The sequence below is a fragment of the Oncorhynchus masou genome, chromosome 9, assembly GCF_036934945.1.
Source record: "Oncorhynchus masou masou isolate Uvic2021 chromosome 9, UVic_Omas_1.1, whole genome shotgun sequence".
In the NCBI taxonomy this organism is placed as follows: Eukaryota; Metazoa; Chordata; class Actinopteri; order Salmoniformes; family Salmonidae; genus Oncorhynchus; species Oncorhynchus masou.
Genome location: NC_088220.1, coordinates 79,541,587 through 79,555,622, shown reverse-complemented (window position 1 = coordinate 79,555,622; position 14,036 = coordinate 79,541,587). Strand labels below are relative to the sequence as shown.

The window sequence follows — 14,036 nt, the reverse complement described above, 5'->3', positions numbered from 1 at the left end:
GTTGCAGACTAACCGTATCGCCTGTATCCTGGTTGCGTTGTTATTGTTGCAGACTAACCGTATCACCTGTATCCTGGCTGTGTTGTTGTTGTTGCAGACTAACCGTATCACCTGTATCCTGGCTGTGTTGTTGTTGTTGTTGTTGCTGACTAACCGTATCGCCTGTATCCTGGTTGTGTTGTTGTTGTTGCAGACTAACAGTATAGCTCGTATCCTGGCTGTGTTGTTGTTGCAGACTAACCGTATAGCTCGTATCCTGGCTGTGTTGTTGTTGCAGACTAACCGTATCGCCTGTATCCTGGTTGTGTTGTTGTTGTTGCTGACTAACCGTATCGCCTGTATCCTGGTTGTGTTGTTGTTGTTGTTGTTGCTGACTAACCATATCGCCCGTATCCTGGTTGTGTTGTTGTTGTTGCAGACTAACCGTATCGCCCGTATCCTGGTTGTGTTGTTGTTGTTGCAGACTAACCGTATCGCCCGTATCCTGGTTGTGTTGTTGTTGCAGACTAACCGTATAGCTTGTATCCTGGTTGTGTTGTTGTTGTTGCAGACTAACCGTATCACCCGTATCCTGGTTGTGTTGTTGTTGTTGCAGACTAACCGTATCGCCCGTATCCTGGTTGTGTTGTTGTTGCAGACTAACCGTATAGCTTGTATCCTGGTTGTGTTGTTGTTGCAGACTAACCGTATAGCCCGTATCCTGGTTGTGATGTTATTGTTGCAGACTAACAGTATAGCCCGTATCCTGGTTGTGTTGTTGTTGGTGCAGACTAACAGTATAGCTCGTATCCTGGCTGTGTTGTTGTTGGTGCAGACTAACAGTATAGCTCGTATCCTGGCTGTGTTGTTGTTGCAGACTAACAGTATAGCTCGTATCCTGGCTGTGTTGTTGTTGCAGACTAACCGTATAGCTCGTATCCTGGCTGTGTTGTTGTTGTTGCAGACTAACAGTATAGCTCGTATCCTGGCTGTGTTGTTGTTGCAGACTAACAGTATAGCTCGTATCCTGGCTGTGTTGTTGTTGCAGACTAACCGTATAGCTCGTATCCTGGCTGGCAGTAAGAAGAAGATCTGTACAAAGAAGCCCAGGTTCATGTCTGCCTGCGCCCAGCTCATCATCGCCTCTCTACTCATCCTGCTGCAGCTGGGCATCATAGTGGCTCTCTTCCTCATGGAACCCCCACAGGTAGGCTGTGCCCACTGTGTGTGTGTGTGTGGGTGTGTGTGTGTGTGTGTGTGTGGGTGTGTGTGGGTGTGGGTGTGTGTGTGTTTACTGTACATACATGCTGACACTGTGTCACAGATCCCTCTGGAACTTTCATTGCGCACACCTGGCCCCTATTCCCACTAATTGTATTTGTATTTAAACTCAGCAAAATAAGAAACGTCCTCTCACTGTGAACTGCATTTATGTTGGAGCAGGGGAGTAACAAACTGGGAACAAAAAGGGAGTAAACTTAACGTGTAAATATTTGTTTAAAACATAACAAGATTCAACAATTGAGACATAAACTGAACAAGTTCCACAAACATGTGACTAACTGAAATTGAATAATGTGTCCCTGAACAAAGCGGGGGTCAAAATCAAAGTAACAGTCAGTATCTGGTGTGGCCACCAGCTGCATTAAGTACTGCAGTGCATCTCCTCCTCATGGACTGCACCAGATGTGCCAATTCTTGCTGTGAGATGTTACCCCACTCTTCCACCAAGGCACCTGCAAGTTCCCGGACATTTTTGGGGGGAATGGCCCTCGCCCTCACCCTCCGATCCAACAGGTCCCAGACGTGCTCAATGTGATTGAGATCCGGGCTCTTCGCTGGCAATGGCAGAACACTGACATTCCTGTCTTGCAGGAAATCACACACAGAACGAACAGTATGGCTGGTGGCATTGATATGCTGGAGGGTCATGTCAGGATGAGCCTGCAGGAAGGGTACCACATGAGGTAGGAGGATGTCTTCCCTGTAACGCAGAGTGTTGAGATTGCCTGCAATGACAACAAGCTCAGTCCGATGATACTGTGACACACCGCCCCAGACCATGACGGACCCTCCACCTCCAAATCGATCCCGTTCCAGAGTACAGGCCTCTGTGTAACGCTCATTCCTTCGACGATAAACGTGAATTCGACCATCACCCCCTGGTGAGACGAAACCGCAACTTATCAGTGAAGAGCACTTTTTGCCAGTCCTGTATGGTCCAGCGACGGTGGGTTTGTGGCCATAGGCACGTTGTTGCCGGTGATGTCTTGTTAGGATCTGCCTAACAACAGGCCTACAAGCCCTCAGTCCAGCCTCTCTCAGCCTGTTGCGGACAGTCTAAGCACAAATGGAGGGATTGTGCGTTCCTGGTGTAACTCTGGCAGTTGTTGTTGCCATCCTGTACCTGTGGTCTGCCACTGCGAGGACGATCAGCTGTCCGTCTTGTCTCCCTGTAGCGCTGTCTTAGGCGGCTCACAGTTCGGAAATTGCAATTTATTTCCCCGGCCACATCTGCTGTCCTCATGCCTCCTTGCAGCATGCCTAAGGCACGTTCACACAGATGAGCAGGGACCCTGGGCATCTTTCTTTTGGTGTTTTTCAAAGTCAGTAGAAAGGCCTCTTTAGTGTCCTAAGTTTTCATAACTGTGACCTTAATTGCCTACCGTCTGTAAGCTGTTAGTGTCTTAATGATCGTTCCACAGGTGCATGTTCATTAATTGTTTATGGTTCATTGAACATGCATGAGAAACAGTGTTTAAACCCTTTACTGTGAAGTTATTTTGATATTTACGAATTATCTTTGAAAGACAGGGTCCTGAAAAAGGGACGTTTCTTTTTTTGCTGAGTTTATACAGCCCTTTATTCACTATGGTGCTGTTATTGTTACAATGTCAGTTGGTACGTGTGAGTACCTGTGCTGTGTGTTTTGGGCTTTCCTGCCCTTGTGGATTGCACAGATGATTACGGGTCTCGTGTGATAATCATTGTGCGCTAGTGTTATTTATTTGAGGTACTCCTCGCTCTTTTGTTTGGGTTTCAACCCTGTGTTTTTGCATAGTGCTTGTTTGGTCTTCGCCCCGTGCCTTTACATGGCACGCCGTAATTTGGGTAAAATAAAAAAATTATTACGCATTCCTGCGCCTGTCTCCCGATCCTTCCAACGTGACACACTGATTGCTTTACTACCTGCAGGTGATCCACGACTACCCCAGCATCCGGCAGGTCAACCTCATCTGTTACACCACCAACCTGGGCGTGGTGGCGCCACTGGGTTACAATGGCCTGCTGATCCTGAGCTGCACCTTCTACGCCTTCAAGACGCGCAACGTCCCGGCCAACTTCAACGAGGCCAAGTACATCGCCTTCACCATGTACACCACCTGTATCATCTGGCTGGCCTTCGTGCCCATCTACTTCGGTTCCAACTACAAGATCATCACCATGTGCTTCAGCGTCAGCCTCAGTGCCACTGTGGCGCTCTGCTGCATGTTCGCACCCAAGGTAAGACACACAACACTAGAGACAGAAAGTGGAGCCAAACTAACTTCAGCTTTAACAACAAAGGAGTTTGACTGAGGACCTTGAAAAGTAATGTTTTTTGGAAGATTGTGTTTGGTTATAAGGTTATTTATTTGTATTGTATTTATTTATTTTTAGGGGGTGGATCAGCTTTAATATTGCTGGTAGATTGTATCTTCCATCAATGTAATTGACTGCATCATTTCCAATCCCCCACATATATTTTTTGCAAATAGACAGTTAAAGTTGGAAGTTTACATACACTTAGGTTAGTGTCATTAAAACTCGTTTTTCAACCACTTCACAAATTTCTTTATAACAAACTATAGTTTTGGCGTGTCGGTTAGGACATCTACTTTGTGCATGACACATGTAATTTTTCCAACAATTGTTTACAGACAGATTATTTCACTTATCATTCACTGTATCACAGTTCCAGTGGGTCAGAAGTTTACATACACTATGTTGACTGTGCCTATAAACAGCTTGGAAAATTCCAGAAAATTATGTCATGACTTTAGAAGCTCCTGATAGGCTAATTGACATCATCAAGGCCTACCTTCAAACTTAGTGCATATTTGCTTGATATCATGAGAAAATCAAAAGAAATCAGCCAAGACCTCAGAAAAAAATTGTACACCTCCACAAGTCTGGTTCATCCTTGGGAACCATTTCCAAATACGGTACCACGTTCATCTGTACAAACAATAGCATGCAAGTATAAACACCACGGGACCACGCAGCCGTCATACCGCTCAGGAAGGAGATGCGTTCTGTCTCCTAGAGATTAACGTACTTTGGTGCGAAAAGTGCTAATCAATCCCAGAACAACAGCAAAGGACCTTGTGCAGATGCTGGAGGAAACAGGTACAAAAGTATCTATATCCACAGTAAAACGAGTCCTATATTGACATATCCTGAAGGGCCGCTCAGCAAGGAAGAAGCCACTGCTCCAAAATCTCCATAAAAAAGCCAGACTACTGTTTGCAACTGCACATGGGGACAAAGATCATACTTTTTGTCCTCTGGTCTGATGAAACAAAAATATAACTATTAGGCCATAATGACCATCGTTATGTTTGGAGGAAAAAGGGCGAGGCTTGCAAGCTGAAGAACACCATCCCAACAGTGAAGCACGGGGGTGGCAGCATCATGTTGTGGGGGTGCTTTTCTGCAGGAGGGACTGACTGGTGAACTTCACAAAATAGATGGCATCATGAGGAGAAAAATTATGTGGATATATTGAAGCAACATCTCAAGACATCAGTCAGGAAGTTAAAGCTTGGTCGCAAATGGGTCTTCCAAATGGACAATGACCCCAAGCATACTTCAAAAGTTGTGGCAAAATGGCTGAAGGACAACAAAGTCAAGGTATTGGAGTAGCCATCACAAAGCCCTGACCTCAATCCTGTAGATAATTTGTGGGCAGAACTGAAAAGGCGTGTGCAAGCAAAGAGGCCTCCTATCTGACTCAGTTACACCAGCTCTGTCAGGAGGAATGGGCCAACATTCACCCAACTTATTGTGGGATGCTTGTGGAAGGCTACCCGAAACGTTTGAACCAAGTTAAATCATTTCAAGGCAATGCTATCAAATACTAATTGAGTGTATGTAAACTTTTAACCCACTGGGAATGTGATGAAATAAATAAAAGCTGAAATAAATCATTCTCTCTACTATTATTCTGACATTTCACATTCTTAAAATAAAGTGGTGATCCTAACTGACCTAAGACAGGAAATTTTCACTAGGATTAAATGTCAGTAATTGTGAGAAACTGCGTTTAAATGTATTTGGCTAAGGTGTATGTAAACTTCCGACTTCAACTGTATATACATACACTACCGTTCAAAAGTTTGGGGTCACTCAGAAATGTCCTTGTTTTTGAAAGAAAAGCTTATTTTTTGTCCATTTAAATAACATCAAATTGATCAGAAGTACAGTGTAGACATTGTTAATGTTGTAAATGACTATTGTAGCTGGAAACGGCTGGTTTTTAATGGAATATCTACATAGGCATACAGAGGCCCAGTCTCAGCAACCATCACTCCTGTGTTCCAATGCTAATCCAAGTTGATCATTTTAAAATTAGAAAACCCTTTTGCAATTATGTTAGCACAGCTGAAAACTGTAAATAAAAACTGGCCTGCTTTAGACTAGTTGAGTATCTGGAGCATCAGTATCTGTGGGTTCGATTAAAGGCTCAAAATGGCCAGAAACAAAGACCTTTCTGAAACTCGTCAGTCTATTCTTGTTCTGAGAAATGAAGGCTATTCCATGCGAGGAATTGCCAAGAAACTGAAGGTCACGTACAACGCTGTGTACTACTCTTTTCACAGAACAGCGCAAACTGTCTCTAACTAGAATAGAAAGAGGAGTGGGGGTGCACAACTGAGCAAGAGGACAAGTACATTAGAGTGTCTAGTTTGAGAAACAGACGCCTCACAAGTCCTCAACTGGCAGCTTAATTAAATAGTACCAGCGAAACACCAGTCTCAACGTCAACAGTGAAGAGGCGAATCCGGGATGCTGGCCTTCTAGGCAGAGTTGCAAAGAAAAATCCATATCTCAGATCAGGCAATAAAAATAAAATATTAAGATGGGCAAAAGAACACAGCCACTGGACAGAGAAACTCTGCCAAGAAGGCCAGCATCACGGAGTCGCCTCTTCACTGTTGACGTTGAGACCGGTGTTTTGCGGGTACTATTTAATGAAGCTGCCATTTGAGGACTTGTTTCTGATGTCCATTCGGTTTCTATTTGCCGTATCTTTCAAACTGTGCTCTTTAACAAAAAGGTATTGGTTATAAGGGGTTTGTGAAGGGTTATAATAGTGTTATATAGTGCCTAGGTTGCAGTCTATGCTTATGAAGGGTTATGAAGCTCTTCGGTCTGTCCCTCTCTCTCCAGGTGTATATCATCCTGGCCAAGCCAGAGCGTAACGTGCGCAGTGCCTTCACTACGAGCACGGTAGTACGCATGCATGTGGGCGATGGGAAGTCCTCCTCAGCCGCCAGCCGCTCCTCCAGCCTGGCCAACCTCTGGAGGCGACGCGGCTCCGCGGGAGAGACACTCAGGTGTGTAGGTGTGTGTGTGTGTGTGTGGCAGGGAATACATAGAGATGCTGTAAAGGCTGTTTGGGGTCACACAGGAGGTAGGGTTTAGCTGAGGAATGTCTCAGAGATCGGTGCTGGGTCACTGCTCGCTAAGTGAATCTCATTTGAAGGCCGTTTCAGTAACAGCCTTTTTAGTGCCGGGCCATTTCAATGAAGACCATCTGAGTCAATGCTTCCCCAGTCTGTCTCTCTCTGTCTGACCTGAGTCCGACCCGCATACATGATTATGCAGACCACTTTCCAGGAGAAAGAGAGAGTGGGGAGAGAGAGAGGGGGGGACAGATAGAGAGAGAGGGAGAGAGAGAGCGATGGAGAGAGGGGGAGGAAGAGAGAGAAAGAGGAATGAGAGAGAGAAGGGGGACAGAGAGAGAAAGGTAGAGAAAGAGAGAGAGATGGAGAGAGGGGGAGGCAGAGAGAGAGAGGGGAGAGAGAGAGGGGAGAGAGAGATAGGGGAATGAGAGAGAGGGGGGAAGAGAGAGAGAGGGGGACAGATAGAGAGAGGGGGGAGAGAGAGAGGGGGGGACAGATAGAGAGAGGGAGAGAGAGAGGGGGGGACAGATAGAGAGAGGGGGACAGAGAGCGATGGAGAGAGGGGGAGGAAGAGAGAGAAAGGGGAATGAGAGAGAGAAGGGGGACAGAGAGAAGAGGTAGAGAAAGAGAGAGAGATGGAAGAGGGGGAGGCACCAGAGAGAGGGGGAACAAGGGGAGAGACCAAGAGAAGGGGGAGAGAGGGCAGTAGAGAAACAACCATGGAGGAAGATAAAAAAACAATTGGAAGAGGACGGGCTAAAGACCAAGCTCTCCATCTCTAATGGAACAACCATGTGACCAAGCTCTCCATCTCTAATGGGACAACCACGTGACCAAGCTCTCCATCTCTAATGAAACAACCATGTGACCAAGCTCTCCATCTCTAATGAAACAACCATGTGACCAAGCTCTGCATCTCTAATGGGACAACCATGTGACCAATGTCACGAACCGGCTCAAAGCCCGTAACAAAGGGAGACAACGTGGAGACAAGGAGTAACAAAATATATATTTATTAACTAAAGCAACTAAGGAAAATATACAATGGTGTGTGTAATCAGTAATCAGTAGTGCAAGTGAGTGTTTTGCATGAATGTGATAATGCAGGGTGTTGAAAGGTGCCAATGCAAACAAACAAAAGGCCACCAAGAACCACAACACAATCTACAAAGGTGTCTGCATGGAGAGAGTCTCCTCCATGAATGTGGAAGAGGTCTATTTATCCTGGGACACACCTGGCCCAGGTGTTTCCACCCACCGGCATCCTAATAAGGAAACAAGAACAAAGACAGAATACGGCAGACAGAGTGGGACGTCACATTCCCCCCATAAAACCGGGGACCAACAAGGACCCCGGAACAACTCCACCCACCGGCATCCTAATAAGGAAACAAGAACAAAGACAGAATACGGCAGACAGAGTGGGAGGGCCTCCCGCGTCACATTCCCCGCCCCCCAGCCTCCCGCGTCCCAAATTGAAACCGTCCCAAATTGACAACAGCCCCCGAACATACCATTGACACGGCCTCCCGCGTCCCAAATTGACACAGCCTCCCGCGTCCCAAATTGATTGACACAGCCTCCCGCGTCCCAAATTGACACAGCCTCCCGCGTCCCAAATTGACACAGCCTCCCGCGTCCCAAATTGACACAGCCTCCCGCGTCCCAAATTGACACAGCCTCCCGCGTCCCAGCCTCCCGCGTCCCAAATTGACAAGCCTCCCCTCCCCGCGTCCCAAATTGACACAGCCTCCCGCGTCCCAAATTGACAGCCTCGTCCCAAATTGACACAGCCTCCGCGTCCCAAATTGACACAGCCTCCCGCGTCCCAAATTGACACAGCCCCAAATTGACACAGCCTCCCGCGTCCCTCGTCCCAAATTGACACAGCCTCCCGCGTCCCAAATTGACACAGCCTCCCACGTCCCAAATTGCCTCCCGCGTCCCAAATTGACAAGGGTTTACGTGTTCACGCCTACAATTTGCCCCAGCCAACCTCCTCCCCAGACCTCAGCTACCCTCGCACAGGAAGCAACATTTAAGAGGAAAGAAAACAAGACCAGGAGGGAGCAGACAGGACAGAGAGTACATGACAATATGAAACAATGGACTGAAGAGGAAATGAATCTGGCTTTGTGACACTGTTTACCTTACGGTAGTCCGTACAAAAACGGTTTGTTCCATCCGGTTTACTGACCAAGATACAGGGAGAAGCCCAATTGAAGAAAGAAGGCTCTGCTATCTTACTCTCCAGCGTGTACTTGACCTCAGCATCCAGACAACGTAGTTTCTCTGAAGAAACTCTATAGAACCGCTGACGAATGGGGTCAGCACCTCCAATGTCAATATCATGTTCTATTAAGTTTGTACGTGTAGGTGTATCAGAAAACAAACCTGGAAATCTCTGAATCAGACCAACCATCTCTTTCTGCCCATCAACAGGTAGGTGAGTGAGAAGACTGTCTAAAATATCCAGTGTTTCTGAATTTTTTAATCTACCCTGCAATATACAATCGTCGGGACCAGGAACATCTTCCTCCTCATGCACAGATCAAGCACGACAAGAACCCAAGGAAACAACGGTATCAGCCAAAAGAACAGGTTTACCGTCCTCTGTAGAATCCCACTGTTCAGTCTCAGAGGAACGTGCATAATAGGGTTTTAACAGATTTACATGGCACAGCTGGTGTGCTTTCCTCTGTTCTGGAGTGGCAACTAGATAATTTTGCTCAGTGTACTGGCGCACCACTGTATATGGATCTTGAAACTTGGCTTGAAAAGGAGAACCAACAATTGGCAGCAGAGCAAGACTGGTCACCTGGACTAAAGTGACGAGGCTCAGTTCGGCGATCAAATATGCCCTTCATCCTCTCCTGTGAAGATGACAACTTCTCTTTAGCCATTTCACCAAGCGGCGTACAGCCGTCGCCGAAAATCACACACATACGATAACAGGGACTGAGGAGGCTCGGGAGACTCTCTCTTTAATCTAGGCCAAAAGAAATGTCTTAATATGCGATTGTAGGTTTTCCTCACCCCCATATGTCCAGCAACGTCGCTGTGAGAAGTTTCCAACACCAACTCACAAAGCTTAACTGGTACAACAACCTGACTAATTGCCTCCCCCAGAAAAACACTATCATGAGACACCCACTTTCTCATCAGGACATCCTCTTGGAGAAAATAGCCATGGGCGACATCTCCCAACTGTTCTATAGGCACAATTTGATCACGCAACTCTTCCAACATGGGGTCATCCCGTTGCGCATTGATTAGATCTGAGCGGGTTACAGATAACGGGATAACAGGGAAACCAGTGACATACTTTGTATTATTATCATTAGTCGGCGCAGTGACCAGTTCGCCACGGCTCATAGAACGTGTCACTGCACACGCAGAGAACACCTCTGGGAAACTCTGTACACTCATCAGGAATCCCAACAAATGACGGCTTAGTGGAAACCACTAGAGATGGACACACGACAGGCCATACACGCTCACCAGCCAAGTTATTCCCAAGGATAACATCGATACCCTCAATAGGCAACGAAGGACGCACACCCACAACAACTTCACCCTTCACCAGCCCACAATCCAACATCAGTTTATGCAATGGAACTGACAGAGTGTTCAAACCTATTCCCCTAATTAGAACACTATTCCCCGAATCAGTCTTAGCAGAAAAGGGTAACACAGACTCCAACACAAATGATTCAGAGGCACCTGTGTCTCTCAGGATCTTCACTGGCACTAGGTCTTTACTTCCTAACAGACACAAAACCTTCCGTAATGAAAGGTAAATAGTCTGGATCAATATGGACTTTCACATTCTCCTGGGCCTGAGGAAATGAGTCATGAATGAACTGATGTGGAACAGGTGCAGCTAACGCAGTAGGCTTAGATTTAGCGTAAGCACCCTTTGACCTGAGAAGTGGACATTCGTTTTTCCAATGACCTGAACCTTGACAGTAGTGACACTCCTGCCCAAAATCAGCTTTACCATGGGAGTCAGGTTCAACCCTAGTTGAATAGAACTCTGCCCGAGAAGCAAAGTATCTTGGTGAGCGAAGCCCAAATCTATCCGAACGCCCCCACTCTTTCCGAATACGGGGCCCTGCAAAGACACTTTTGTGAGTCAACACATACCCGTCCGCCAAAACCGCAGCTTCAGCAACATTCTTTACTTTCTGTTCATTAATATACGTGGAAATACGATCAGGAATTGTGTCCTTAAATTGCTCTAACATAATCAGATCACACAGCCCTTGGAAAGTCACCACTGCAGAGGCGGAACACCAGCGATTAAACTGTAAAGATAACTGTCGCGCAAACTCAACATGAGTCTGGTTATCATTCCTTTTTAAAGTTCTAAATCGTTGGCGGTAAGCCTCAGGGACCAATTCATAAATCTGTAACACAGCTGTTTTAACTTTATCATAACTGGCACTGTCGTGTACACTAAGAGCTGAATATGCTTCCTGCGCTTTACCAGTCAGCACACACTGCAACATTAAAGTGCGGTCAGAATCAGGCCAACTCCTAGCGTCAGCAACCCGCTCAAACAACGAAAAGAATGTCTCGGGTCCCTTTCATTAATCCGAGGCAATAACCGTAAGTTCCCAACAATATCAAATGTCTCTGGGGCACGACCAAAAGCGGAACTACCCCTAGGTGAATCTGGGTCACCTTCCCAAAACAAACTCTCGCCTGAGATCTTTCCTTCCCTAACCAACTCTATACGTTCTTGTTGCAACTTGATTTTAGCACGCTCCATATCTTGTTTAAATGCCAATTCCTTTTCATATTTTACACGATCATGCTCTAGCTTCTCCCGATCATGCTGCCGATCATGCGCTCTCTTCTCACGATCATGCTCCAGCTGTAACAGAAGCAGTTCTTTCTGCTGTTCAAAAAGAAGGCTACTAGGACTAACCGATGGAATGGCCATTGTAACGTTATGGGGAGACGACAAATCCTCAGCAGAGGCTGGCCCGGTGATAACTTCAAGAATACCACTCTCCATCAGATTGGCCTTCAATATCAACCTAATAGAATTCTTTAGACGTTTATCAGTAATCTCAACCTTGTAGTGTTCCACGACCTTTAACAGCTGTTCTTTAGTACCTAAATCGAACAATTCCTCTGATGGAGAGCAAATGAACTTATCTACATAAGACGCCATAATCACACCAAAAAAAAATTCTTGCTCTTCCCTTCTGCTGAGCACACCAGACCACAACCCGAGAATTGACAATCACCCTGAGCACCACAGAAGAGAGATGAGATACTGAGCTTCCCCAAAACCTACAATAACTCAACCCTAGTCTTCGTGCAGATTTGCGGTGGGAATTTACGCACTGTAGCCCGCTGGCAAGGAAATAGAACTCCCCAGCATGCTGGCAAATTCCACCAAGCCACGGATGTGCCCCCGAGACAACTGCTCAGTTCACAGACACCACACAAAAATAAAAAACATTAACCATGCCCAACATATTCCAAAAAATGAAACACGTCGCTAAACCTATCAGGGGAAAAAGGCTATAGCTCCAGATAGCAAGTTCCACTACCCTACCCAGATCTCTCACTGAGGTACACAGCAGATTACTCACCTCAGACTGACGTCCCAACAGAAAGTAGAACAAGAGTTCAGGCTAGGCAGGGCCTGGAAACTAACCATTATACTCTCTCCAACACAGCACACAAACCAAACAACAAAGGCAACCAATACTGGGCCTATCAAACTCAAACAAAATATGCAAACCAAACACGTACCTTCACGGTCTCCCAAACCAATAGTTCAAAAATCCCGGATGAGCCCCCACTTGTCACGAACCGGCTCAAAGCCCGTAACAAAGGGAGACAACGTGGAGACAAGGTGGAGACAAGGAGTAACAAAATATATATTTATTAACTAAAGCAATTAAGGAAAATATACAAAGGTGTGTGTAATCAGTAATGTAAGTGAGTGTTTTGCATGCATGAATGCGATAATGCAGTGTGTTGAAAGGTGCCAATGCAAACAAACAAAAGGCCACCAAGAACCACAACACAATCTACAAAGGTGTCTGCATGGAGAGAGTCTCCTCCATGAATGTGGAAGAGGTCTATTTATCCTGGGACACACCTGGCCCAGGTGTTTCCCATGTAGCTGACGACCCTCCCCAACTCCACCCACCGGCATCCTAATAAGGAAACAAGAACAAAGACAGAATACGGCAGACAGAGTGGGAGGGTCGTCACACCATGCTCTCCATTTCTAATGGAACAACCACATGACCAAGCTCTCCATCTCTAATGGAACAACCACGTGACCAAGCTCTCCATTTCTAATGAAACAACCACGTGACCAAGCTCTCCATCTCTAATGGAACAACCATGTGACCAAGCTCTCCATCTCTAATGGGACAACCACTTGACCAAGCTCTCCATCTCTAATGGGACAACCACGTGATCAAGCTCTCCATCTCTAATGGAACAACCATGTGACCAAGCTCTCCATCTCTAATGGAACAACCACGTGATTAAGCTCTCCATCTCTAATGGGACAACCATGTGACCAAGCTCTCCATCTCTAATGGAACAACCACGTGACCAAGCTCTCCATCTCTAATGGAACAACCATGTGACCAAGCTCTCCATCTCTAATGGAACAACCATGTGACCAAGCTCTCCATCTCTAATGGGACAACCATGTGACCAAGCTCTCCATCTTTAATGGAACAACCATGTGACCAAGCTCTCCATCTCTAATGGGACAACCATGTGACCAAGCTCTCTATCTCTAATGGAACAACCACATGACCAAGCTCTCCATCTCTAATGGGACAACCATGTGACCAAGCTCTCCATTTCTAATGGAACAACCACGTGACCAAGCTCTCCATCTCTAATGGAACAACCATGTGACCAAGCTCTCCATCTCTAATGGGACAAGCTCTCCATCTCTAATGTGACCATCTCTAATGGGACAACCACGTGACCAAGCTCTCCATCTCTAATGGAACAACCATGTGACCAAGCTCTCCATCTCTAATGGGACAACCACGTGACCAAGCTCTCCATCTCTAATGGGACAACCATGTGACCAAGCTCTCCATCTCTAATGGGACAACCACGTGACCAAGCTCTCCATCTCTAATGGGACAACCATGTGACCAAGCTCTCCATCTCTAATGGGACAACCATGTGACCAAGCTCTCCATCTCTAATGGGACAACCATGTGACCAAGCTCTCCATCTCTAATGGGACAACCATGTGACCAAGCTCTCCATCTCTAATGGGACAACCATGTGACCAAGCTCTCCATCTCTAATGGGACAACCATGTGACCAAGCTCTCCATCTTTAATGGAACAACCATGTGACCAAGCTCTCCATCTTTAATGGAAC

The 14,036-nt window shown here is 46.3% G+C and overlaps 1 protein-coding gene across 1 annotated transcript in view; it reads left to right on the top strand.

The window, feature by feature from the left end:
• The window catches only part of LOC135546656 (metabotropic glutamate receptor 5-like), a 130,267-nt gene that overhangs the window by 108,091 nt on the left and 8,140 nt on the right, over positions 1–14,036 (top strand). Inside the window, exons 14-16 of the mRNA XM_064975254.1 lie at positions 1,028–1,186; positions 3,175–3,483; positions 6,412–6,578. Of these exons, the coding sequence (XP_064831326.1) occupies positions 1,028–1,186; positions 3,175–3,483; positions 6,412–6,578 (635 nt within the window). The remainder of the gene's footprint in view (positions 1–1,027; positions 1,187–3,174; positions 3,484–6,411; positions 6,579–14,036) is intronic.